Here is a 27033-nt window from a genome sequence, read left to right on the forward strand (position 1 = left end):
TAGGCAGGAGCCTGACCATGAGCAGTAAAATCTTGATCAATAGATAAAAGATACATGATACTTTATAGTATTTATATATTTTTTCTATATTTTATTTTAGGTGGGAGTGTGAATATTCAGGAAGCATGTTCAGCACAGTGATTAGGGCCCTGTTCTTCAGATGTGGCATCACTAATACACACTAACATCTGGTTAAAATGATCCTGACGCAATTAGACCATTTATTTGTTACTTTTCGATTTAAGTTATCTTTATTTTGAAATAAAAGCAACATGAGCAGCTGCTGCTTCGTTTGCATCTCCTTCAGTCTGGGGGTCTTGATCGATGTAGGAGTGGTGGACAAAAAAGTACTACAAAGCGAGGAGAAAAACAAAGACAAAACGATTGCAAAGTGATGCAAAATGATGACAAAGACACATAAAGCGACCACAAAGTAAAGAGACGCAAAACCACTACAAAGACTAGAAAGAAAAAAAACAGGGTAACATTTACTTGGATAGTCCGCCTACAGAGAAAACCTTCAACATAATCTAGATATGCAGTGAAACCTGCCAAAATCAGATTTGAGGAACTAAATCTTAAGGGTCCACTCTAACATTTAGGAGGAGCTCTTGGCAGAAATGGAATATATTTAAGTATGTTTTCATTAGTGTATAATCACCTGAAAATACGAATCGTGTTTTTGTCACCCTAGAATAAGCCCTTTATATTTACAGAGGGAGTGGGTCCCCTCCAACGGAGGTCGCCATGTTGCACCGCCATGTTTCCACAGTAGCCTGTGTTGGGCCGCACCACGTGTAGAGAACAAAGACAGGGCCTACTTGTGAAAAGTAAAACCTTGACTAAGAGGCTTGAATGGAAAACAAATAGTGTCAAATCTCCACTAGCCGTTAATTCACATTAAACACAAGATTGAAGCTTGAAACACTGGATTTCTATCGGACGAGCTGTGCAACACAGCAGGAAATCCTGGCTCTGGCCATGACTTCATCAGAAATACTTCCCCCGAGGGGAAACTCTTTCGTTACAGTTGCTCGCCTTTACGTCAGTGCACACAGGAATAGAAGTACTAGCAAAAAATATAATACACTATAATACAGGTCAGAAAATAAATTAAGTACCAAGTGGGTATAAGTATAAAAGAAAATAAGTGTGAAGTACCAAGTGGGTTTACCGGTTGATGATAATAATATGGTATAAGGTAATAGTGCATGAACTGTCAAGTTAAGTGTAGCTTATTAAGATTATAATGAGACGGAGGATATTGCACAGCAGTAACAGAGGTATGAGTAATATCAATATCAATAAATAATAAGGTGAATAAAATCGGTCCAAGCACAGAACCTTGTGGAACTCCGTGACTAACTTTGGCATGCACGGAGGACTCACCGTTAACATGTACAAACTGAGATCGATCTGATAGATAGGATTTAAACCAGCTTAGTGCGGTTCCTTTAATGCCAATTACATGTTCCAGTCTGTAATAGGATGTGATGGTCAATGGTGTCGAACGCAGCACTAAGATCTAACAAGACAAGTACAGAGACAAGTCCATTGTCTGATGCAATTAAAAGGTGAGGAAAATTTGTAATTTTCATCAGTGCTGTCTCTGTGCTATGATGCACTCTAAACCCTGACTGAAAATCCTCAAATAAACTATTGTTATTTAGAAAGTCACACAACTGATTGGCGACTGCTTTCTCAAGGATCTTAGAGAGAAAGGGAAGGTCAGATATAGGTCTATAGTTGGCTAAAACCCCAGGATCAAGAGTGGGCTTTTTAAGAAGTGGTTTAATTACAGCTACTTAAAAGGACTGTGGGACATAGCCAGTTATTAAAGACAGATTAATCATATCCAGTAAAGAAGTGCTAATTAAGGGTAAAACATCTTTAAGCAGCCTAGTTGGAATGGGGTCTAAGAGACAGAGTGATGGCTTAGATTAATTAATCGTCGAAGTCATAGTGGACAATGGAACTACAGCAGTGACAGACAAGCAGAAAGCAGAGCTGTAGCACAAACTTTTGTTAAAATTCACAGTTCTAATAATAATAGTGAAGAGGGGCAAAGAGGAAAGGAAAGTACAACAGCTGAGAATAAAGAACTACTACAGCAAAATGAAGAGACCAATGATTTAACAAATATACCATTCACACAGGCAGAACTGAACCGTGCTCTCAGGAAAACCAAGATGTCAACACCGGTGAAAGATCAGATATGTTACACCATGATAAATCATCTTAGTGAAACATCTAAGGACATTCTACTGGAACTATATAATAAGATTTAGGAGAAGGGAAAATTGTCACAAGTCTGGAAAGAAGCTGTTGTAGTTGGCTGGCGATACTCAAGCCCGGAAAAGATTGCACAAACCCAGGGATTTATAGGCCTGTTGCCTTAACCTCCAATGTATGCAAAATAATGGAGAGAATGATAAATGTAAGATTGATGTATTATATGGAAAGCAAAGGCTTTGTATCAAAATATCAGAGTGGATTCAGAAGAGGCAGAAATACCATGGACCCTGCTTCATGTTTAGAACACTCTCTCTCTCTCTCTCTCTCTCTCTCTCTCTCTCTCTCTCTCTCTCTCTCTCTCAACCCAACACGGCAGCGGCGGATGGCCGCCCACCATTGAGTCTGGTTCTGTCCAAGCTTTTCTGCCTGTTAAAGGAAGTTTTTTCCTTGCCACTGTTGCCAAGTGCTTGGTCATGGTGGGATTTGTTGGGTCTCTGTAATTAATATTATAAAGAGTACGGTCTAGACCTGCTCTTTAGGAAAAGTACAATGAGTACTTCTGCTATGAATTGGTGCTATATAAATAAAAATTGAATTGAAATTGAAATAAGGAAAGCACAGATTAATAGGGAAAGCATAGTGGCCATCTTTTTTGATACAGAGAAGGCCGCTGATATGCCTAATGTATAGGTGGATCAAAGACTTTTTATATTGAAGATTGATTCATGAAGTAAAAATCGGGAAGTGTTATTCAGGGAATTCTTTTGTTGGAAATGGAACTCCTCAAGGGAGTATATTGAGTCCTGTGTTATTTTCTGGTATGATAAATGATTTGGAGAATGGGATGGGATTCTCTCTGTTTGCGGATGATGGGGTAATATGGAAAAGAGGTAGGAATTTGGAATTTAGTGTGAAGAAAATACAGGAGGCTATTGTTAAAATAGAAGAATGGTCATTTAAGCGGGGATTTAAATTCTCAGTAGAGAACAAAGACAATGTTCTTTACACAAAAAAGAAATGACAGTAATTTAAAATTAAGATTATATAATCAAGAATTAGAGAGAGTGAAACAATGTGTATTAAATGTAATGAGATGTATGGTGGGAAGTGAATGGGGGCAGAGAGATCAGCATTGAAAACCATCTACAGGATTAATAACATCAGTATTAGATTATGGGTGTGTAGCGTTTGGATCTGCAGCAAGTACATCTCTCAGAAAGTTAGACAACATTCAATATCAGGCTTTAAGACTATGTTCAGGTGCCATCAGAACATTACAAGTGGAAATGGGAGAAATGCCACTGGAATTAAGGAGAACACAGCTATCGTTAAACTACTGGGTTAATTTAAAAGGACATAATGAAGATCATCCAACGCAAGATACACTAAAATCCTGTTGGGAAAAGGAGAGGAGAGAAACAAAAAGTTTTGGATGGACAGTTGAGCAGAAAGCAAAAGAACTAGGAAGAACTGAAATAAACATTAGTCCAACAGTACCACTCCCAGTAATACACCCTTGGATACTCCCTGACCCGACTGTAGATCTCACATGGCTTGGTAAAAAGAACAAAGATAAGGAGCTTATTTTACATCCACAGATAATACAGACGTATATAGAAAGTATCTACCACAGCTATGTTCAAATTTATACAGATGCTTCAAAGCTAACAAAATTGGTATTTCATTCATAGTTCCAGATTTCAACATTAAAAGTGGCAAACGAATCAGTGATGGAGTATCGGTGTATACTGGGGAGATGCTGGCAATTTTGTTAGCATTGCAATGGGTGGAAGAAGTGAGACCTTTGAGAGCAGTAATATGATCTGATTCCAGCTCATCATTAATCAGCATGAAGCACAGCCATTCAGACAGCAGACCAGATAGAGATACAGCAAACTCTATGTAGAATTCAAAAATATGACATTTGTATGGATACCAGCACATATAGGAATCAAAGGAAAGGAAGGACACTGACGGTACAGTACCATCCATTTCTACCGCTTGGTCCCCGTTAGGGGGTCGCGGGTGACTGGAGCCTATCCCAGTGACTTCGGGCCTTAGGCAGGGCACACCCTGGACAGTGGCCAACTCGTCGCAGGGCGAACACAGACACAGACAAGGACAGACAACCATTCACTCACATACGGGCAATTTAGAGTTATCAATTAACCTACACATGCATGTCTTTGGACGGTGGGAGGAAGCCGGAGAACCCGGAGAGAACCCACGGTAACACGGGGAGGACATGCAGACTCCACCCAGAGAGATTGTGTGATGTTGGTCCGGTCCGGGAATCGAACCCACGAACCCACGATCTCCTTATTGGGAGGCAGGAGCTGTAGCCGCTCTGCCACCGTGCACCCCACAGTACCCCTTAGTAAAATGGAAATGAAAACCATAGTTAAGGATAAGTTGAAAGAAAGGTGACAAAAGCAGTGGGAAGAAGAGAGAACAGGAAGGTGGTTAGACAACATTCAAAGGAAAGTAGGTGTGAGGAGGAAAACGGGGAGAACCAGGAAAGAGGAAACAGTAATATCCAGGCTACGTTTTGACCACACAGTACATGATGTAAAATAGGAAAACATGATACAGGAAGATGTACAGTCTGTGACCAAGAAGAAACTTTAGAACATGTTATGATTTACTGTCCAAAATATGATGCTGAGAGAAGAGAACTGACACTGAACCTTAAAGAAATAAAGATGAGATTTGATTTACGAGATCTTTTACAAAGAAGTTCTAGAGAGAAGTGTTATCTGTTGTTGTTTCAGTATCTTAGGAGAACAGATTTGATAAAGAGAATGCTGAATGGTGCTTTTATTAATTTTTTGAATGATTTCTCTCAGTTTCTTTTCTTTTATTTAATCATTAGTGAATTTATAGTTAAAGTCCCGATCCACACTCCAGTCCACTTGGTGGCGGTAATGCACCATAATGTTGATTGCCAACTGCCATAAAACATTATGAAGAAGAAGTTGAACAGAAGTCAAAAACTGGCACAGTGGAGTTAGGCTAGAGTCGGTCAAGGAGCAGGAGTCGGAATCAAGTAGCGGGTAAATACAAACAACTGTATCGTGAATGTAATAATCATGAACTTTGGGAGTGAGGACGAAGGATGGGAACATGGAGGTATGGAGTGGCAGAAAGTGGCGTTAAAAAGGAAGGAAAGAAGAAAGAAAAAGAAAAGTGGAAATAGTGGTAATTGAGTCTGATGAAATGGCAAAAAGAGCTAGGGGATATCTAAGCCTGAGGCCTGAAACCCAAAACAAGGACTGGAAAGTCATAATTGAGTTTGAGCATTTCCATCTCATATCAGTGGCTAAAGCTCTGGAAAAGGATGTAGACAAAGTGAAGTTTGTAAAGTACCTCAATAATAAACGTATACTTGTACATGCATTGAGTCACTAAACGTATTAATACTAAAAGAAATGGAGAAAGAGCAGAAACGATGTCAGTAACCATCGACTTTGAAAACAACCTCCCAAGAAAAGTTCTGCTAGGCTTCAGCTATGCAGTAAGAGAGTTCATTCCTCCGGCATTAAGATGCTTTACATGTCAAAGAAGGGCTCGTACTGCCAGCCAGTGCGAAGGAAAAGAAAGATGTGCAAGACGTGGAGGTAAGTGTGGGAAAGAAGTGCCGGTTAAATGTTGCAATTGTGGAGGAGACCACAGTGCAGCCTATGGGGGATGCACAGTTCCAAAGCATGCAAGAGAAGTCCAAAATTTAAAATAATAAAAAGTGTCATATGCAGAGGCTGTTAAGAGGGTCAACAACGAACATGTAGCAAAGGAAAACAGCACTGAAAGTTATAACCCAGGAAACAGTAATGATCCTCCAAGTTCAGAAAACAGACAAACACATCAGACAGGACCACATGAGACCTCCCACAGGTGCAGGGTAAAGGAGGGAACCATGTTGGTAGATAAAATTAATTTTGTTGCATTCGTATGTAAAGTGGTGTACGTCGGATTAGAACAAAATGACAGGAATGAGAGAATTGAAACAATTGTGGAAGCAGCACAAGAGTACCTCGGGATGTCAAGCACAGAGTGTGAAACGATACAAAAACTGATGACCCGTTCATATATGATGTGTCTAGTGATTAAACTAGTAATGGTGCTTACCATCTTTCAGTGGAGTAGCAGAAGTTTAATAGCAAATGGACAGGAATTTAAGAAGGTCATAAAGGATTTAAAGGACAAACCATATATAATATGAATTCAAGAAACATGGCTGAGACCACATCTAGATTTTGTACTGGCAGGAAACAATTCAGCCAGACATGATAGAGCAAATAAACAAGGGGGTTGGCTGACTCACATTCATTAAGGATAATTTAGCATATAGAAGAATAAATCCTTCAGGTGGACATGAATGCACAGTTATTGAGGTATACAGAACACAAGGCTCAATCAAAATAATGAATTATTACAGTCCATGTCAAACTTTAACAGCAGCAGTGTTTGAGGAAATACTGGGAGAGGAAAGTCACAGAGAAGTTTGGTGCGGTGATTTCAATGCACACAGTAGTCTATGGGGAAGTGATCATACTGATTATAATAGTATAGTGATTGAAGAAGCGATAGATCCCAGAAATCTTGTTTGTCTAAACAATGGTAAAGGAACAAGATTAGATATAAACAGGAATAAGATGTCATGTATTGATTTGCCACTGGTTTCTGCAAATATGGCTATTCTATGTGAGTGGAAAATATGCAACGATAACACAGGTAGTGACCACTTTCCCATTATATGTAATATAAATATAGAGAGATATACCCAAGAAAGTTCTCCTATATATAGATGGTGTTTTAAAAAGGCTCAGCGGGACAAAAGAATGCTGCAGGGAATTAGCTAGTAACATTAAAATGAATGAAATGTAGATGAATGTGCTAGTGAAATCACATGTATGATAATTGAAGCTGCCTCAGAAAGTATAAACTGTACAACTGTGACAGAGAATAAGAGAACTGTGCCATGGTGGAATGATGAGTGTAGCTTGGCTATTAAAGAAAGAAATAGTGCTTTCAGAAACTTCAGAAACAACATGAATGTTGACAATTTGATGGAAAATAAAAGGAAAAGAGCCATAGCACGCAAAATAATTAAAACAGCTAAAAGGAATACCTGGAGACAGTTTAGTTCTTCTGTTGGAAGAGAGAGAGATGTGGGTCGTGTATGGAATATGGTTAAAAGATGAGTGGGAGAAGGTTAAACAATAAAATATCAGTACTTGCAGATGGAGACCAATTAGCAATAACAGAAATGGAAAAAGCCAAGCTCCTAGGAAGAGTCTTTGCCAGCGTTCACAGTGGAAATCACCTCACTGAGAGACAGAAACAAAGGAAAGAAGAAGTCCTAAAAGATCATGAAAAGGTGCTGGTAAAAAGGTAGAAACCAGCTCCGCTCTGGATGTGGACTTCACCTTGAGGGAAACGAGAAGGGCAGCAGATATTCTGCTCCGGGACGAGATCAGCTGAGTTATGCTGTGTTCAGTCAGTTACCAGAGGGAGCATTAGAAACAGTGTTGACATTTTTCAATAAGATATGGACAGAGGGAAGATTACCTGTGAAGTGGAAGATGGCATTAATTTGACCATTTGCTAAACCAGGAAAAGATACATCAAATGCTGAAAACTACAGACCAATAGCACTAACCTCACACTAAATGGATGGAAAAAATGATTGCCTACAGGCTAGCATTCTTTTTAGAAAAAGGAAGACTGTTAAACGAGTATCAGAGTGGATTTAGGAAAGGAAGATCTACAGCAGATGCTGTAATTAAAGTAAGTAATGAAATTGAAAAGACCCTTAATATGAAGGAAATGATGGCTATAGTTTTCTTTGACATTGAGAAAGTGTATGATTCCATGTGGAGAGAAGGTCTGTTAATTAAACTGAACAAGCTAAGCATAGGTGGAAAGTTATATAACTGGATCATGGATTTTATTCCTCTCTGCCCACTCTCTTTTCTAATATTTGCAGATTTACTTTGGGTTGTGGAAATATCCATGGAGAAATGCTGCTATGAATCACTGCTGGACTGTGTTGTATAGTATCTCATTTGTACTGTTTCACCTTCTTGTTAATGTCCCAGTCAAAACCTTCTTACCCAGTATGTTAGAGATAATCTAGTTCTTCTCAGATGCAGAGGCAGTTCACTAGATTCAACCAGCACTGCATTAATGGCCGTTGTTCTGACTGCTCCTAAACAAAGTCTTAGTGCTCTATATTGTATCCTGTCCAGTTTTTCTAGGTGAGTTTTTGCTGCTGCTTCAGTCACCATGCAACCATAATCCAAAGCAGCTCTCATCAAAGCCCTGTATATGTGTAATAATGCTTCTTTGTCAGCTCCCATTCTGTTCCGACCACACACCTCCTTACATTTAACACCGCAATGCTGACTGTACACCTGTCTCTGTATTTTCAAAGAAATCTTTAATCATGATATTAAATAGAATTGGACTGATGACACTACCTTGGGGTATCCGCTTTTAATAACAAAACTATCTGAGATTTCTGATCCTACTTTAACTTGAAATGTTCTGTTTGATAGAATAATAACACTGGGTGCATGGTTCAAGAGTATGTGAAGAAAAGTTACTATAATTATCTTAATATTTTTACAGATGGATCAAAACACTCAAATAACGAACATGTAGGGGTGGGTATATACATCCCAGAATCTGACCGAGGAAGTTTTAGAGAATCTCAAACAGGTTCTCAGGACACACAGCAGACGTCTTCAGTGGGTAGAGGAGGTTACACCAATTAAAGTGGTGGTATGTTCAGAGTCTGCTGCTGCAATACAAAGTATACAGTCAGGAGAATCGGTCTGAGAGGATCTTTTAATCGAGGTTTATATGAGCCTACTAAATCTGCAGCAACCAGGAATCGATGTTCATTTCTGCTGGAGACCAGCTCATGTTGGAATAGAGGGAAATGAGACTGCCGATAAACTTGCTAAAAATGCACTAAACAAAAATGATAATGACATTTTAGAAATTTGTTTTGGGAGATCAGAAGCAAAGTCACTAACTCATCAGGGAATAATGACATCATGGCAGGGAATCTGGAATAACGACAGTGAGGGTAGAGAATGCTATAAAATCCAAAAATCTGTCAGAGTCAGAAATAATCAGGTAAATGTAGGAAAGAAGATGTTATCTGTGCTAGGCTAAGACCAGGACACACAGGACTCAATGCTACCTTGTATACCATGAAACAGTCAGTGTCAGATAAATGTGAGACTTGTAACTGGAAGGAATCTGCTGAACACGTGCTGATGGGATGTAGGAGGTTCAGTGTAGAAAGAGAGAGACTGAAGGGCAGAGTGGCAGAGAGGCAGGGAGCGGAGCATCAAAGGTCTGTTAGAGACCGGGGAGAAACACTTACAGGTTCAAAGGGCTTTATTCAAATATTTAAAAGAAGCAGGTATAATATCTAGAATATAAAATCTATAAAGTGTTACTTATTTTCAGTGTGTGTGTATTTGTTTAGTTTTTTCCCCCGTTTGTTAGTTTTGGTTAAAGTCATGATGTTACACACTCCGGTACAGTAGGTGGCGGCATGCACCTTTAACGTTGGTTTGTAGCCCGCCAGTAAATCAAAGAAGAAGAAGAAGAAGAAGAAGAAGAAGAAGTTGAACACGCAGCACACGGAGTGTGTTAGCTTGAACATAGCGGTGATGATTTTTCTAACTTCCAGATAAACTGCAGCCACACAAAAATGACAGACTACGCCGAAGAGCAAAGGAATGAGCTTGAAGCTATAGAGTCCATCTACCCAGACTCGTTTACAGGTTTGAATTAAATCAATGTAGACAGGAAACTGAAAGACGGCTAGCTCGCAGGCTAGCAAAAAACGGTAGTTAGATGACCTGTATTTACTAAATGATAACTCCAACACACGCAGCTAACTGTTTAGTTTGGCATCCAGTGGCAACGTTGTAGGTTTATTGTCGTTGTAACATTATTCGAGCTAAATGTCAGACATGCAGCAGTGATTGACAAGTTGTTACAGTGGGCCCTTTACTGAATCTTATATGGACAGAAAAGTAGTTACGCCAAACTCAGTTCAGATTCGGTGCATTTCTTCCCATTTTGAAGAAGACCAGATAAAATGGATACGTGCATAACGTAAATGTACATTTAGGTATTCTGGGGGCTGTAACGTTATGTATCTAGTGACAATCTTTAACGTTACAACATTAGACATTTTTGATGATGCCTAATGTAACCTAGGCAGCTTGCTCTAAGCCATTAGATGTATTTATTGGCACATGGTAAATTAAGGTAAACCTGTTTATCGCAAGATGTCCGAGTTCTGTTTCTAATCTGTGTGTGTGTGTGTGTGTGTGTGTGTGTGTGTGTGTGTGTGTGTGTGTGTAGTGCTTTCAGATGATCCCACCAGCTTTACCATCACTGTAACATCCGATGCAGGGGAAAATGGTGAAAGTGAGTATACTGATGTGTGTGGTTGCAAAATGTCATCCATTGCACACAAGTCAGTTAAACATTGTTATGAAATCTCACCTGGTTCATATTGAAATTTGTCAGTGATAGTAAAGGAGATTTCGGCCATGATGATAAAGGCAGTAATTTAAAAATATGGTGAGAGAAAAAGTGAGTGTGAGTGAAATAATATGACAGAGTTGATTTGTGTGGGTAAGCTGTATAGTAAACACCCTGCAGAAACTAAGATTTAAAGTTGAAATATAACAGACTGTGATAATATGAGCTGTATTTTTTCTTCTTGCAGCTGTGGAAGCAACATTAAAGTTCACATACGTAGAGAAATACCCAGATGAGCCACCGCTGTGGGAGATCCACTCCCAGGAGAACCTGGAGGACAGTGACGTGGAGGACATCCTCACCTTACTTCAGCAACAGGTCTGTCCATCTGAACAGAATGTGATCTCCTTCATTGATATTGGTCCCTGGTCCATATCCTCTGACCATTGCCTGTGTGTGAAACTGTGATCGGTCTAGGATTTGTTCAGTGTGTTGTTTTGGACACTTTTGCAAATATTCTTGGATTTTAACTGTCAAAAGACCGAACTTTAAACCAATACTTAAAGTCCAACTGAAATTAAATGTCATGTGTTTTTGTCAGCTACAGCATACACATCTGCTCTGTAAAGCACATACCCTGTGTTCTCCTTTGAGGAAAAAAAAGCAGAAACTAAAGGGGAAACATTTATATTTTTTGGTCTTATGATGGCACCCACTTGTTTTACATTAATTTGTCAGTCTAGTTTCCACACAGCCAATCAAATCTTTTTATTTTAAACCACATTTGCATAATCAGCAGTAATGTCAGCATTCTGTTATAGGCAGAGCAGATGGTGACCACAGAGTTGACCCAGCAACCCACATTAGCTTTCCTGCTAAAATCTCCTTCTTATCTAACTCACAAACATGGACACACGTCTTGTCCTGCACCTTAGCTTGTTGAACGAGCGACAAAACATTCACCAGGGAAAAGTGCACTGCCAACCTGTAAAACCACTTTTGTACTTAATTTATCTTAGCTGTATTATAGTTTATTATATTTAGATTTGCACATCTCTTATTTCTTACAAGAAATAATTGTCTCGTTGTTGCTTATTTTATTATTATTTCTATTTCTATTCTATTAGAACTTCTCTTCTTGTGTGCACTGACTGACAGTGAGCTGCTGTAACAAAAGAGTTTCCCCTCAATAAAGGATTTCTGATTCTGATTCTAACGCCAGTTTGCAGTCTAGATAGCTAATTAGCTGCTCAGCTGCAGCACATTTAACAGAAAACACTTTGGTATGTTTAGATAATGGTGTGGTCCTCAATACCACTAACAACACACTATCTGCCCATGGCTTGTAAGTTACAGCGCAAGTTGGTTTACTTTGTCTCTTGTTCCCCCACTGGGCCTCAGCATACCAGCTGCTGTCAATCAAACACAGACACGCCCATCCAGCGGCTGAGAAGAAAATGAGCATTTCAGATATTTCCTCAAAGACCTTTTTTTCTTCATTGTAATATTAAAAACTATTAACAATACATTTTTAAAAACATGTTGACATTAATTTTGACTGCAAAATAGAATGACTACATGTGATTTTAGTTGGACCATTTTCAGATAAAGAATTCCCATAGGTTCCATGTATTCAGTGCCCATAGACAGCCAGTTTAGTGTGAATCCACTCTACAATAAATATACTGTTGGCAGGTATATCAGAAGGTGAGAACACCAAATAGCTGCTATCTGATGATGATAATCATAAAAAGTTAATAACGGTTGCATATGTCAGTATACAGTATCTCCTGATCTGTCGGTTACCAATGTAATCGGTATCAACTATGTGTACATGTGGTTACACTGCAGGCAGAAGAAAACCTGGGCATGGTGATGATTTTCACCCTGGTGACAGCTGTTCAGGAGAAACTCAACGAAATTGTGGATGTGATGAAAAACAGACAAGAAGAGGAGAAACTGCGGAAAGAGAAAGAGGCAGAGGAAGCGGAGAAGGTAGGAACAGGAAAAATACATTTTACATACATTTACCATATTTCCATATTGTGATAAATCAATATATCTTTAGGACATACTGCTTCTGTATATTACAGGCAGATATTTACTAAACCAGGTTTCTGGAACAGAGATTTTCCTGTGAGCTCTGAATTGAAGTTTGACTTAACATATATGGTTAACTTGCTCATCCTTCTATCCAGTTTTTTTAGGTTAAGGGCAGTATTAGGAAATTCAGTTTGGTATTAGGATAAGGAATGACTGGGGTCAATGATAGATAGTATGGTAATATGAAGATGTGTGTATGTTTGGCAGGTAGCGTTCCAGGGCACAGTGGTAACCATTGAAAACTTCCTGGCGTGGAAAGCCAAGTTTGAGCTGGAGATGGCCGAGCTGAGGAGGAAAAAACAGAAAGAGGAGGAGCAGGCAGGAAAACCCAAGCTCACTGGTAAACTCTGATGCTGTTACTTAAAGTAGCACTTCTCTGTCAAGGCTCACAACTTGCAATGTTGATTACATAAATATATCAACTAAAGAAAATCTTTTTAAAGAATCTTTCCCTCACCAGGTAAACAGCTGTTTGAGAGAGACCACAACCTGGACACATCTGATATTCAGTTCCTTGAAGACGGTAACGAGTGTTTCTGAGTGACTGTTTGAAACTGATGCTGTTAATGTTTTTATTAAGGCTTCTTTTTGGTACTAAGAGTGAAAACAAACTTCTGTTTTTTGTAGAAATGAACATAATTACAGTTTAATTCAGAACAAAATAACTTACATTTTAATGGACAATAGCATTAACACATTTAATTCCATAAGTGAAATATAAACATTTCTGTTGTCCATATGGTGGGAGCACTGAAACAGTTTTCAGCATTGATCGAAGCATGTGGGTTGGTTTTCCATTCCTCCCAGATGTTGTCTGTTTTTAAAGAAATTGTAGAAAATGTCAAAATATCCATTGTTAAACCAGATTTAATCTTTTTTTGGTACAATTTGAGACTGCAGTGAACTGGGAGGAAATTTGGAGATTTCAGCATTTTAAGAATATCAAAAATAAAGGACTGTTTTTGGCCAGAACAGAAAAGCTAAATTCTTTAGTTCAGAGTGGATATATTGGAAAATGATTTTATTCTGACACATACCGGCTTGTCTTCTTCTGCAGCTGGAAACAATGTTGAAGTGGATGAGTCACTGTTCCAGGACATTGAGGATTTGGACTTGGATGAGGACGACCAAGACTTTGACCCTTTAGAGATGGGCAGTGATGAGGACTAAAGCAGGAGTAGGACAGAGCACTGCTGAGGACCATGGAATATGATCATCTGACCAGACAGATGAAGAAGATCCAACAGCTGTATTTATTTTTTTAAAAGACTCACCGCATCTTCATAAATACAACATATACACCCGTGAGTGTTAATTTCTATGCCTGAACAATTAAATTTACCAAGTAAATGTCTGACTTGGTGCTGTTTGACATGCAGTGCACCCCAGCGACAGACCAATTATTTGGCCAGCAGATGGCAGTAAAATATCAAGTATGGCCAGGGAATGGACAAAGTATTCAGATGCTTTACTGTAGTATAAGTAGCAATACCCCAATATATAAATACAGTCCATTACCATCACAAGTCAGATTACTGTATTTAAACTTTTATTTAAATAAAAATAAAGAAGTATTGGAAGCAAAATGTACTATCAACTATGAAAATAAAAAGCAGCACCTGTTTCAAAGTTTTGAAAGATTTCAAAGATTGTTGTTTTACTACTGATGTAAACAGCATTTTCATGTTGTAGCTGGTTTAGGGGGAGGTCATTTGAACAAGTTTATATAGCATTGAGTAGTCGAAGAGAACATCACAAATCAATTATGTTTTATGTAAATCACAATCTATAAACACATTTTATAAATTGATCATGTGATTTTTGTGTAAAATCTTCATCTGCGAAGTAATTAGTAACTATAGCTGTCAGATGAATATGATGGAGTAAAACAAATACGGTAGTCGCCTCTGGCATGTAAGGGAGTAGGAGTAGCAAAATAATGAATGAATGATATTTACAGTATTACTTTCAGTAACACTTTAGATTACAGCCCACAGCGTAATTCTTCCCAATTTACAGTGTAATTATTACAGTGTACCATTACAGTACGTACTGATACATACATGTAATTACAAGGGGACAGGATGTGAAGTTAGGGAATAAAGGGGTAACAATGTGGAACTTAAAAATAATTTATACTGTAGGTATTTCTTTCGGGTTCATATTCTAGCATTACCTTATTTTCATACAAACTTTCTAGCAGTTCAAATCAAACTGATCAGGTGTGTGTTGGTATGTTATTCCTGTGGCTCAGTCACAAAGTCTGTTTTTGTGTATCACAGCAGAGCTTTTACATCTGAAGGTGGTAATCTGAGGTATCATCATTTGTCTGTCTGCTGCTCTGCACTGACAAACACTCCTGCTCTGCAACAAGATTAGCTAATTTATTCAAAGTATATCTGTTGTCAGAAAAATGAAGAGTTGTTTCAACATAAATTTGAATCTTTGTGCTTGTGGAGGACAAGTCATTCCAAGTCAAAAGGCTAAAGTCCAAGTGAAGCCACAAGTCATAGGTGTTGAAGTCAAAGTCAGGTTCCTGACTCAAGTCCAAGTCATGTGACTTGAGACCAATCCTCTGCAAATAGCTCACATTTCTATGTAATTTGACATATATAGTGAGTTTCTGATTTATGTGACCATCAATATAGACTCATACTATATATTTAGCAGCCATAGAAGTCCATAGAACATACCAATGTTTTTGCATGTTCTAACTAATTTACTACAAATCATATCATAAGGTATGCTAAGCCTTTCTTTTCACTACAGTATAAAACTAAACATGCATATACTTTTAAACTGCTTGATGGAATCCACCACAGTGAAAATACATCTTGCTTTTAGTATTGATAAAGTAATTGTTCCATGGTAATACGGTTGTAAGTGTAGATAGATTTAAAGGGTGTGGACTGCATTCTACCAAGCAACAATAATGTAACTGTGGAAACAGTAAAACAGATCAGACATGATCCCTGTGAGGGATCACTTGACTCAAGAAGCTGTACATTTTCTGCAGATTGATGCCAACAGTGAGGCAATGGTTGGAGTTATACCTGACCACAAGAAAACAAGGCTTGCTTCATTGAGATAAAGTCTACCATGTCAAAACTACGACATATTCCATCCTCTGTACAGCTTTGGGTAGATTTTCAAAGCATACTAAAATGAATAGAAACCAATGACTGCCTGGAAGGAAGTATGTAGTCTCATAGGCTAAAATGTACAAAGACACTGGTATGGCAAGAATAATGTTTTTTCTGTATAGCATAATGTTCATGAAGCTGCAATAGTGTCTATCTTGTTTGTGTTGTTATGAGACCAACAACTGATCACTCAATGCCCCTGATGTCCCAGATAAAAGATGTTCAGTATAACTTGATAAATATATCCCAGTTCCATACAGTGTATATGAAAACTATACTGTGCAGTAATTTTGACAGTGCTGTTTTTTTTAAGTATACAAGAACTTTATGACAGAGCTACCACAACTCTCCAAATACTTAGGGACTGCATTGTATCTGTATTAATTAATATGATGGGGACAGAAATGCTTGGATGACAGTATCTGTTTTCTAACCAAATTCCCCCTAACATAACAAAGCCAATGAGTACTCAAAGAGTTACAACAAGGTACAAGGTTGATTTAGTTATCATTTTACAAGACGGGTGTAAAACGAGATCAGGAAAATGAAAAAAACATATACCTTTATCCCCTAGCTGGCTTTATTTGAATAAAAAATGAAATCAAATTAATTTACCCATCTTCAGATCCATCTTTATTTATAAGTTGAAACAATCTTTAAACATTTGTAAAGAACAGACTGTGTGGTGAAAAGATCCGGCTCTTTGCAACCTCATACAACTTTGATATTTTTTCACAAATCTTGATACCATAGCATCATTTTTCATCACATCACTTCATACAAAGACAAACAGATGCTTTTAGGGTAAGGTGAAAATTCTGGGGAGAATCCGAAAGAATCAAAAAAGCTGCCTTTTTTGCCTTCCTCAAGAGTGAGGGCAGGGTGTGTGTTGGCGATAAAAAAGGCTGGAAGTCTGAAGGATTGACGCAGTAAAGGTAACTGATCTGCGGCCCACACTCCACAAAAGGCATCTTCTAGTAAATGACGTAGTAATCCGTCCAGTTGATGATTGTTCATATTGTCTCAATAATCATCCACAAGCACCTGTCGTTTGGAATTAATCTCCAAAATAGACTCGTAACGAGCATAAACGATGAGAGTGGTAGTATGGGGCAAAGGTTCTCTGAATCTCATTTCCAGTCTTAAACTTCCGTTGGAAACGCATGACAATGCATCGGCATCTTCGTAGGCGTTGAGATTAAAAACGAACAAAGAGTAGCCCCGCTGAAATTCCTCCTGGTCGATGCTTAGAGGTAAATCTCTCTAAGCATCTAAGTAAGTGTCTTCCTGTAGCGGTAAACATATTGTAAAACTCTATGACGGATAACCCCTGATTAAATTGAGGTTGGAAAGCGGGAGGTACAATGCAAATACCACCTAGAATTTTGAAAATAGTAGAAATGTAATTGTAGTGTTAATATCAATAAATTAATAATAATAGAAATGACAGCTATAGGAAAAATAATGTCAGTATTAGTAACAGAGCCGATAACAACAACTGTAGTAGCAGTTGTCGAGCAGGAACACAGGGGCAGCAAGTGGCCCACAACCACAGATCCAGTCTCTGCAGCTCCGGAGGCAGAAATACCTGCTGAAAGTGACAGAAGGAGAGAGGAGAGAAACGAGAAAGCACAAAACTACAGGAGAGAGAAGATGTTGAGTTAGTAACATGCAGTAATGGGATTTCGCGGCGGAAATGCATACAGATGAAGAGGGAGAGAAGGAGAGATGGGGAAGTCTCCTGGCAGTCTAGGCCTTTAGCAGCATAACTATGGGATGGTTCACAGCTCACCCAAGCCAGCCCTAACTATAAGCTTTATCAAAGAGGTCTTAAGCCTACTCTTAAATGTGGAAATAGTGTCTGCCTCCTGAACCCAAACTGGGACCTGATTCCACAGAAGAGGAGCTTGATAACTGAAGGCTCTGGCTCCCATTCTACTTTTGGAGACTCTAGGAACCACAAGTAACCCTGCACTCTGGGAGTGCAGTGTTCTAGTCAGGTAATAAGGTATTCTGAGATCTTTAAGATACGATGGTGCCAGACCATTAAGAGCTTTGTAGGTGAGGAGAAGGATTTTAAATTCTATTCTGGATTTTACAGGGAGCCAGTGCAGAGAAGCTAATATTGGAGAAATATGATCTCTTTTCCTAGTTCACGTGCCGCAGCATTCTGGATCAACTGGAGAGTCTTAAGGAACTTATTCGGGCAGCCTGATAATAAGGAATTGCAGTAGTCCAGCCTAGAAGTAACAAATGCATGGACTAGTTTTTCGTGCCTGATTTTTGCAACGTTGCGTAGGTGAAAAAAGGCAGTACTTGAAGTTTGTTTCATGTGGGAGTTAAAGAATAAATCCTGATCAAAGATAACTCCAAGGTTCCTTACGGTGCTGCTGGAAGCCAGGGCAATGCCATCTTGGAGGTGTTTGGGGCCAAGTACAATAACTTCAGTTTTGTCTGAGTTTAACATTAGAAAACTGCAGGTCATCCAGGTCTTTATGTCCTTAAGGCATGCTTGAAGTTAGTGGTTAGTTTCATCTGGCTTGATTGATAGATATAATTGGGTATCATCTGCATAGCAATGAAAGTTTATGGAGTGTTTCCTAATAATATTGCCTAAAGGAAGCATATAGAAGGTGAATAGAATCGGTCCAAGCACAGAACCTTGTGGAACTCCATGACTAACTTTGCCGTGCACAGAGGACTCACCGTTAACATGTACAAACTGAGATCGATCTAATAGATAGGATTTAAACCAGCTAGTGCAGTTACTTTAATGCCAATTACATGTTCCAGTCTCTGTAATAGGATATGATGGTCAATGGTGTCGAACGCAATACTAAGATCTAACAAGACAAGTACAGAGACAAGTCCAGTCTGATGCAATTAAAAGGTCATTTGTAATTTTCACCAGTGCTGTCTCTGTTCTATGATGCCCTGGATGAAGTGCTATGATGCACTCTAAATCTTGACTGAAAATCCTCAAATAAACTATTGTTATTTAGAAAGTCACACAACTGATTGGCGACTGCTTTCTCAAGGATCTTAGAGAGAAAGGGAAGGTCAGATATAGGTCTATAGTTGGCTAAAACCCCAGGATCAAGAGTGGGCTTTTTAAGAAGCGGTTTAATTACAGCTACTTTAAAGGATTGTGGGACATAGCCTGTTAAATAAAGACAGATTGATCATATCCAGTAAAGAGGCGCCAACTAAGGGTAAAACATCTTTAAGCAGCCTAGTTGGAATGGGGTCTAAGAGACAGGTTGATGGCTTAGATGAATTAATCGTCAAAGTCAGCTGAAGAAGATCGACAGGAGCAAAGCAGCCAAAACACACATCAGGCTCTACAGCTGCGGCACCGGTTGAAGGCAGGACTTGATGAATAGTTAAAATTTTATCATTAAAGAAGCTCATGAAGTTGTTACTACTGAAGGCTATAGGAATACATGGCTCAGTAGAGCTGTGATTTTCTGTCAGCCTGGCTACAGTGCTGAAAAGAAACCTGGTGTTTTTTTTTCCTCTATTAATGATGAGTAGTAAGCTGCTCTGGCATTACGGAGGGCCTTCCTATATGTTTTAAGACTATCTTGCCAGACTAAACGAGATTCTTCCAGGTTGTTGGAATGCCATTTCCTTTCAAGTTTTCGTGATGTTTGCTTTAATTTGATTTGCATAGGAGTCCTCTGTTATATTGAGACATAACATTGAGTTAAGTGCAGATGGAATCGCATCCTTAAATTTAGCTACAGCAATATCAGATAGACATCTAGAGTAAGAGTTTTTGCCTAATGGCGTGTAGTCCAGCAATAGCAGTTCAAAAGTTATTAAATAATGGTCCGATAAAGAAGGATTCCGTGGAAAGACTATTAAAAGTTTAATTTCAATGTCATATACCAGAACAAGGTCGAGGGTGTGGTTAAAACAGTGAGGGCTTCTTGTACACTCACACTGACAAAAGCCAATCAAATCTAATAATGAGATAAATGCAGTACTAAGGCTATCATTTTCAACGTCCACATGAATATTGAAATCACCTACAATAATTACTTTATCTGTTTTAAGGACTAAACTTGATAAAAACTCAGAATATGGACCAGGTGCGCGGTATACTATAACAAATAGAATTGGCTGTCGTGTTTTCCAGCTTGGGTGTGAAAGACTAAGAACAAGGCTTTCGAATGAGTTATAATTTAGTTTAGGTTTAGGGTTGATTAATAGGCTAGAGTCGAAGATGGCCGCAACACCACCTCCTCGGCCAGTGCCTCGAGAAATATGAGTATTAATATGACTGGGCGGAGTGGATTCATTTAGGCCAACATATTCTTCATGACCCAGCCAGGTTTCAGTAAGACAAAATAAGTCAATATGACTTCAGTAAGACAAAATATGTCAACATGACTTACATGAATATTCTACCTAGATTACTCTAACTGTTTCAGATATTACCTATAGAAATTCCTAAATCCACCTTTGATAACTTGGATAAAATAATTTCGAAATGTATATGGCAAAGAAAGCACCCTAGAATTAGACTCAAAACTTTACATTTATCTAAGCCAAATGGAGGCCTTAAACTTCCAAATTTAAAATATTACTTTTTGTGCTGCACAAATGAAACCTCTGATATTGTGTATTCAGAATGCCTCATACACACATTGGCTTAATATTGAAATATTTATGTACCCAGGACAGATTTCTTTCGATACTTGCAGCTAAGAACATTTCTGATAACACACAAGGAGTGGGAAAAACTTATAAAACCGACCCCTATGGAAAAGTTTCTGATAGAAATACAAAGGGGAAATGGAGATAAGAAAATAATTAATAAATTATATCATATATTTTTATCCCTAAATCTACATAACTCCCTACAGATTAGGCAGAGATGGGAAGTGGAAATGAACATGCTCATATCACAGGACACCTGGGAGGAGATGTGCACTGAGGCACACCTGGCAAATTCAAACATATGTAGGGAATTCAAATGGAAAATAATCACTAGATTTTTCAGAACACCAGAAAAAATATCAAAATGGGCTCAACACACTCCAGTTATGTCCCAAACTAAGGGTATTCTGGAGAGAGGTATTTGATGCCCTTAAAGAGGTTTTTCAACAGGACATACCACAAGATCCCACAGTGGGACTACTGGGAGTAATGCCTAAAAGCCAGAATGGGAGGGTCAAGAAATACCTTTTAAATATGTTACTTACAGCAGCCTTTAAGTGTATAACCATTAGATGGCAAACCCCAAGTGGGTCTGGCTTGGATCTTACGGGAAAACAATGGTGGAAATGGCCTATGATCAGTATTTTAGCTGCACAAATTAACAAGCAAAATTTGACCTTACCGCTCCCCATCCCTAGGTTCATAAGGACAAAATCTACCATGGATAAAACAGCCAAAATAATTCAAATCAGTAGAAATAATGTTAGCCTCACACCACCCACAATAATGGCTAAGTCTGAAGTAATGTTTTATAAATTTTTACTAAGCATCAAGCCCATTATGAGAAATGACTTTAGTTATCATAGTGGCTACACAACAAGCCCTGAGGCCATATATGGCTTCTACGGCCCAGAAACATGTACCAAAGGAAACAAAACATACTGCTTTGATTATCAATATTACCCAGAGAATGAGCGGGAAGCTCAAAAGAAACTCACAGAGGATATAATAAAATCTAGAGTAATCAGGAGAATAAATAAGTGCTGGGATACAAGGAGAACAATCTAGTCACGATAGAGCTGAATGTATTTTTTTTTTTAAACTCACATAAAGAAAATATAGAGAGAGAAGGCGGGGACAGACCCACCATTGAAGGATGCCTGGAACTGGGTATTTATGGCTCGGTAACTTATGGGGTGACTCCTGGTAAGGGGGAACCTCAGGCAAAGCCAGAAACATATATGCTCGTTTTCATATACCCTCTCGCCCCAAGAATATCTGTTAGGGAAGAAAGAGTTTATGATAACAGACTGGTGTGCAATGTCGGAAACAGCTTTTTTTGACTGTTGGGAGTCAGGTTATGGGCGAGAAGGATGGAACATAAGATTAACTCCTACCAATGCAACAGACTTCAAAATACAGGCCACAGCAGATGGCCAAAGAGGTCAAGGATGCAGTGGAAGTAGTGGAAAGGACAGACACTGCAGTAAACAGTATAAAAAGAGTTTTTAAAGATGCATGGCTAAGAATGGTATATGTCCTCCGCAAGTGAAATGGGGCTTATTAGCTGTCTGCATACTTATAATGTTCATGATAATCCTGGGCATCCTGCATAGGCTAGGAAAAACAAGGCCAGTGGTTAAATTCATAGGCAAAGGCATATGGATGCTCATCAAAATCCTAGTCAAGTTACTGTGGTTCCTTCTTAAAATGTTGGGGCTGCTCGTAAGATTGTTGTGCCGAACTGGTTCTCATCACACTAGACAAAGAGCCAAGAAAAGGATGCAGAAAAAGAAAAGACAACAGCATGTTGACTTATCTGAACATATGTGTATAGTCTAGTCAAATCTGGAAAACATTTCCCACAAACACAATATTTGGCTTTTCACTATAGCTATTGCTTGAAAAAAATGTAAGAATGAATCCGGCATATATGTAACCAAATTGAGTAATTTAACCTTTTTGACACTTGGTAATTTAATCTAAATGCAATACACAGGCCTCAATTCTCCGCTCCTCACCCCCCATATATATTCTTTATTCTATTCTTTTGACTTAGCTATGGTTGTCATGCAGTTTTGTGGTTTTGAGGGGACTACTTCCTCTTCTCACAGACACCCAGGTAGAGCCTGGTGAACGTTCCGCCAAGTTGTACTCCTTGTCTTTAAATCAGAGTACATCCAACAGTTGAGAGTTCCCGAGTCTCACTCAGCTCCTGATTCTCTTACATTTAGTTAACCGACAGACCTGTCAAAAGAGTCTGCCATGGTGAATAACGGGAATTACGTCCATGTATTCAACCAAAGCGTGACAACCCTCTCGTTTGGAGAAGTGTAATCGGAAGCGATCGTCAGCCAGATTATTTTAACCCTACTACAATTCTTAATAATAATACCAAGCTCTCTAAAGGCAAGAAACGTTGTAATTTTGATTCTTGCTATACCAGTCGTTGCTGCTGAAAATATATTAAAAATCATAATTAGACAATCCGGGCCATCCTGTTAAGTTATTTACCCTTTCTCAGCAGAAAGAGGGATGCCAGTCAAATATTGGCAGGGCATTTTATTAGTATGTTTATTCTTAGCACGGACCAGCTTTATACTCTACCGTTGAGTCTTCTAAACAGACAGACCTATTCATGTACGGCGTGTTGGGTGTTGAATCGTTGACCAATTCGGCCTGCAGTATCTGGTGCAAAAATCTAAAGCCTGGACAACATAGAATTATCTAACTAATTTGCTTAAGCAAAACAACTATAATATTAGCAGGCGTGTATGTGCTAATAACTCTACAACAACTGAAGTTTCCAGTCTCCGGGCCAAGCAAGTTACTTGCTTATCGCCTGGATGTGTTTATGTTTTAGGATCAACTACTAGTCAACGGACCAGGCTCCGTCCAGCATCTGATACCCCCATGGGAGGAGAATCCCAGGGATAGATGTAATGCATGTGGATGTAACCCCTTCCACTGCAGACCATCCCTCAAATGCGGTACAATATGTACATGTCTCATGCAATCCTATACAAAAATCATTCATACCATCTACCCAGGAGACAACTGGGACTAAGAGGTCCCAATGAGCCACGTGTTATGGGCCTGGATGATAAAAGAAAGTCGAATTGAGAACAAACCTGGGTCCAAACCTACAGCAGCCTAAGGCCTTTCTCGTAGCTATAACAAGAAAATTCAGGGACCACTGCCAAAATGGTATGTTAGGGGCATGAAAGGCACTTATTATGACATCTCCCCTCACAGTGTCGAGACTATAGTGAGGCCCCTCAGGGCCATGACTCAGAGATCTAAATCCCCCAAGGCCAGAGGTGGGGGTCATTTTGTATGACCGTAGAGATGGCACCTGGTGCAAGGTCCGAGAGTGTGACCTCTCCCACGTCTGTTTCTTGGTAGCACCACCATTAGGACTCTCAGATGCAAAGGGGCAAGCCTCGGCCAAGAGAGGGTGTTGAGAGTTCCAGCTAAAGGAAATATGGCCGAGCTTCACCCCCTTCATTCCCCATGGAACTTTGATACACATTGAGGACGATAATTGAATAATGGAAAATAGACACAAAAAGATGAGAATTAGATAAAGAACTCTGTTTCCACGAACAATTGTTGAATAGCAGAACTCCTTTTTCTCTTTTTTTCTCTTCTTTTTCTTTTTGTGCATTTTTACACAGAACAAGAACTGTGGATTCTGACCTCCATCACTTTCATTGAAATTGCTTTAGAATCAACCAATAATGCTTTCAGTGTACATACGAGCATGTGAGTATTGTTTTAAGGCAGACTTTACTAATTTTGCTACACTTCAAGTAGGACAAGACAGGAACTTGAATTGATGAATGCCAGTAGTGATGCAGCTGAATGTGATTTTTTGGTAACACTTTACTAAAGTCCCTCTATTTAGTATTTATAAGAAGTAAATAAACATTTAATAAATGGTTTATAACAGACTATAATGTAGTTGTAAACATATATAAGTGGACCCCTTAAGTGGAAGCTGCTGTATAAACAGATAATGAATGACATTATAGGAATAAAATATGTCTTCATTGGAGAAGTTAGAATTGTTGACAAATATTGTACATTAATAAGCACTTAAAAATGTCCTTATAGCTGCTTACAACTACATTACAGTGTGTTATAAACCATTTATTAAATGTTTGTATTCTGCTTATAAATGCTAAATACACCTATTACAGGACCTATTACAGTACAATCTTACCAATTTTTCAAAGCGTAGGTGAAATACACCCAGTTAGAGAGCTGACCTTGCCCTTCTTCTGGCTCAGAGCAAGAGGCATGAGCTGGTACTGCAGATGTGTGACCCTCAGCCTGTGTGATGGGGCCGTGATGAACACCTGTCTGTTGCCATTCACCTCAATCCAGAGGATGAGATCAGCATTGGAGTAGTTGGTACTGATGGCTGTCACATCTCCCTTTGACTCAAGGAGCAGCAGGATCTACAGAATCGAGATGTTCCCTGTCAGAGCAGACAGGCCTCATTTCCATCTCCCAGACTCTGTGTACAATGGCAGCAATTAGGCCAACCTTGTGTGAGTACACCTCTGCTCTTCTCTCTGTGGACCTGATTTCTCTTTGAGTTTTTCCACAATACACACTTGTGTAGCTGATCATTTGATACCCTGCTCTCTGTTGAAATCAATTTGCAACAAACAAGAGCGGGACATTCATCTAGAAATTCTGTACATAGGTACTAATTAGCCATCTTCCTTCCTCTATGCTGAGAGCTCCAAGAATCACACTGACCTTAAGTGCACTTCCATTGCAGGACACTCGACACAACAGTGTATCTGATGGGGGAGCCTGGTGCCTCTGCTGTGTGTGTAGCCTACAACAGCATTCTTCCATCTTTACTTTCCTCTCAGCTGATTTTGGCAAACACATCAGAGTCTCTAATCTCCAGGTTATAAATCTGGTCAACATCATCTGGATCATGAGTCCCATTGATCAGCTTGAGGCCTTTGTGTAGCACCAGTTCATAGTTATGAGTCTGGACAGCATTTAAATCAATGATAGCTAAAGCAAAATAAAAGGACAGGTGCACTTTCTGCTTATCCATGTGTCCTGTTGCATGTAAAGCAATTCAAAAACAGCAGTAGGACTAGTTGGTTTTTATTTAAAGCTCAATAGATACATATTAATACAACTTATAACACATTTACATTGGTATCAATTAATCTGCCAGCATTTACCAGCAGAAATTCCAAAACAGAGCAAATGTGGAAAAATGAATGTTGTGAAGGCATCTAAAGAAGCTATATCCTAATGGCTGAAAAGCAATGCACAGAGTACAAATGTAAAGTTGTGTCTGTCCGCGTCCTTTGATCAACATGTTGCATAGTCTGCCTGCTGTGTTCGCTCTTCTGTCTGAGGCTGAAGAAACAACGTCCAGTGTGATGAATATGATCCCCTCACTCCAACCACCAGGAAATACTTTATATGAACCCAGTTTATTGCTGTAAATACGTTTCAGAGGTCCCACCTCTTTGCTATTGCTGAAAACTGGAGATGCACATGGGCCGCGCGTTGTTAAGCACTGAGAGAGAAAAAGCAGCTCAGAGTACAATCAGAGAGCTTCCCGTTGTCAGCGTCAGGAAGGAAGGAACTCCCAGGAGGTCACTCAGTCAGCGGCGCAGTGTGTCAGCTGCTACAGAGCTGTCCCTTCTGAAACCACAGGAGACTGATAGAAGAAAAACCTCAAACTGTTGCATAAGCAGCACTGTAAGTGTTCCATGTGAGGCTGCATATAGGGGCAGAACATGAGGGCGGCTGTGGCTTAATTAGAGGTAGAGCGGCGGTTCGATCACGCCTACCCTCAGCCCACATGCCGAAGTGTCCTTGGGTTTCTTTGGACTGATGAGCAGTTGGCACCTGCCATCAGTGTGTGAATGTGTAGTGTTGAAGCGCTTTGAGTGGGCGGAAGACTAGAAAGGCGCTATACAAGTACAGTCCATTTACCATACACAAAGTCAACAGAACAAACCGTACAGAGGCTGAATTTTTGACTACAAAGTTGGAGGGATTGTTCACCTTACATGATCCAGAGTTTCTCAAACTTACTGTCAAGAAAAACATTCAACCTTTCATGTTTTTATTTTTTGCAACTTTTAAAAGACTACTGATTTAGTATCACACTGTCATAAACAATGAGGGATTTGCAAGAGACAGATGAAAAAAGAAGGGTCAAAATTGATGCAGCAGAGGCCGAGATACCTGAGTTTTAGTCCCTAGTATTGGTCAAGCTGGATCCTACATTTCCCATAATGCAACTAGACCCTTTATGCCTGCTAAATGCTTTCAAACTCCATACCCCCAGTTTATAAACAGACTTTCTGTTAGGAATCTGTAT

At 39.2% G+C, this 27033-nt stretch overlaps 1 protein-coding gene across 2 annotated transcripts; it reads left to right on the plus strand.

Moving 5' to 3' along the window:
• The first annotated feature begins 9850 nt into the window (after positions 1–9850).
• Positions 9851–14485, plus strand: rwdd1 (RWD domain containing 1). 2 transcript variants are annotated; one of them, XM_044206546.1, is made up of 7 exons: positions 9851–10037; positions 10627–10692; positions 10997–11127; positions 12601–12744; positions 13060–13192; positions 13296–13375; positions 13910–14485. In XM_044206546.1, exons 1-7 carry the CDS (start codon positions 9965–9967, stop codon positions 13997–13999), a joined length of 717 nt encoding a protein of 238 aa, XP_044062481.1. In that variant the 5' UTR covers positions 9851–9964; the 3' UTR covers positions 14000–14485. The 2 variants fall into 2 exon arrangements, with proteins under 2 accessions (XP_044062481.1, XP_044062480.1); XM_044206545.1 differs by having other exon boundaries at positions 13313–13375.
• Positions 14486–27033: the final 12548 nt, after the last annotated feature.

This window comes from Siniperca chuatsi, linkage group LG9, assembly GCF_020085105.1.
Source record: "Siniperca chuatsi isolate FFG_IHB_CAS linkage group LG9, ASM2008510v1, whole genome shotgun sequence".
Taxonomy (NCBI): Eukaryota; Metazoa; Chordata; class Actinopteri; order Centrarchiformes; family Sinipercidae; genus Siniperca; species Siniperca chuatsi.

Bases quoted from the DNA above. Each gene is read 5' to 3' on its own strand.
- rwdd1 (XM_044206545.1), top strand. From the start codon at position 9,965: ATGACAGACTACGCCGAAGAGCAAAGGAATGAGCTTGAAGCTATAGAG. The intron at 12,745-13,059 runs GTAGGAACAGGA...TATGTTTGGCAG, and splicing joins AGGCAGAGGAAGCGGAGAAG to GTAGCGTTCCAGGGCACAGT. The intron at 13,193-13,312 runs GTAAACTCTGAT...TTCCCTCACCAG, and splicing joins AGGAAAACCCAAGCTCACTG to GTAAACAGCTGTTTGAGAGA.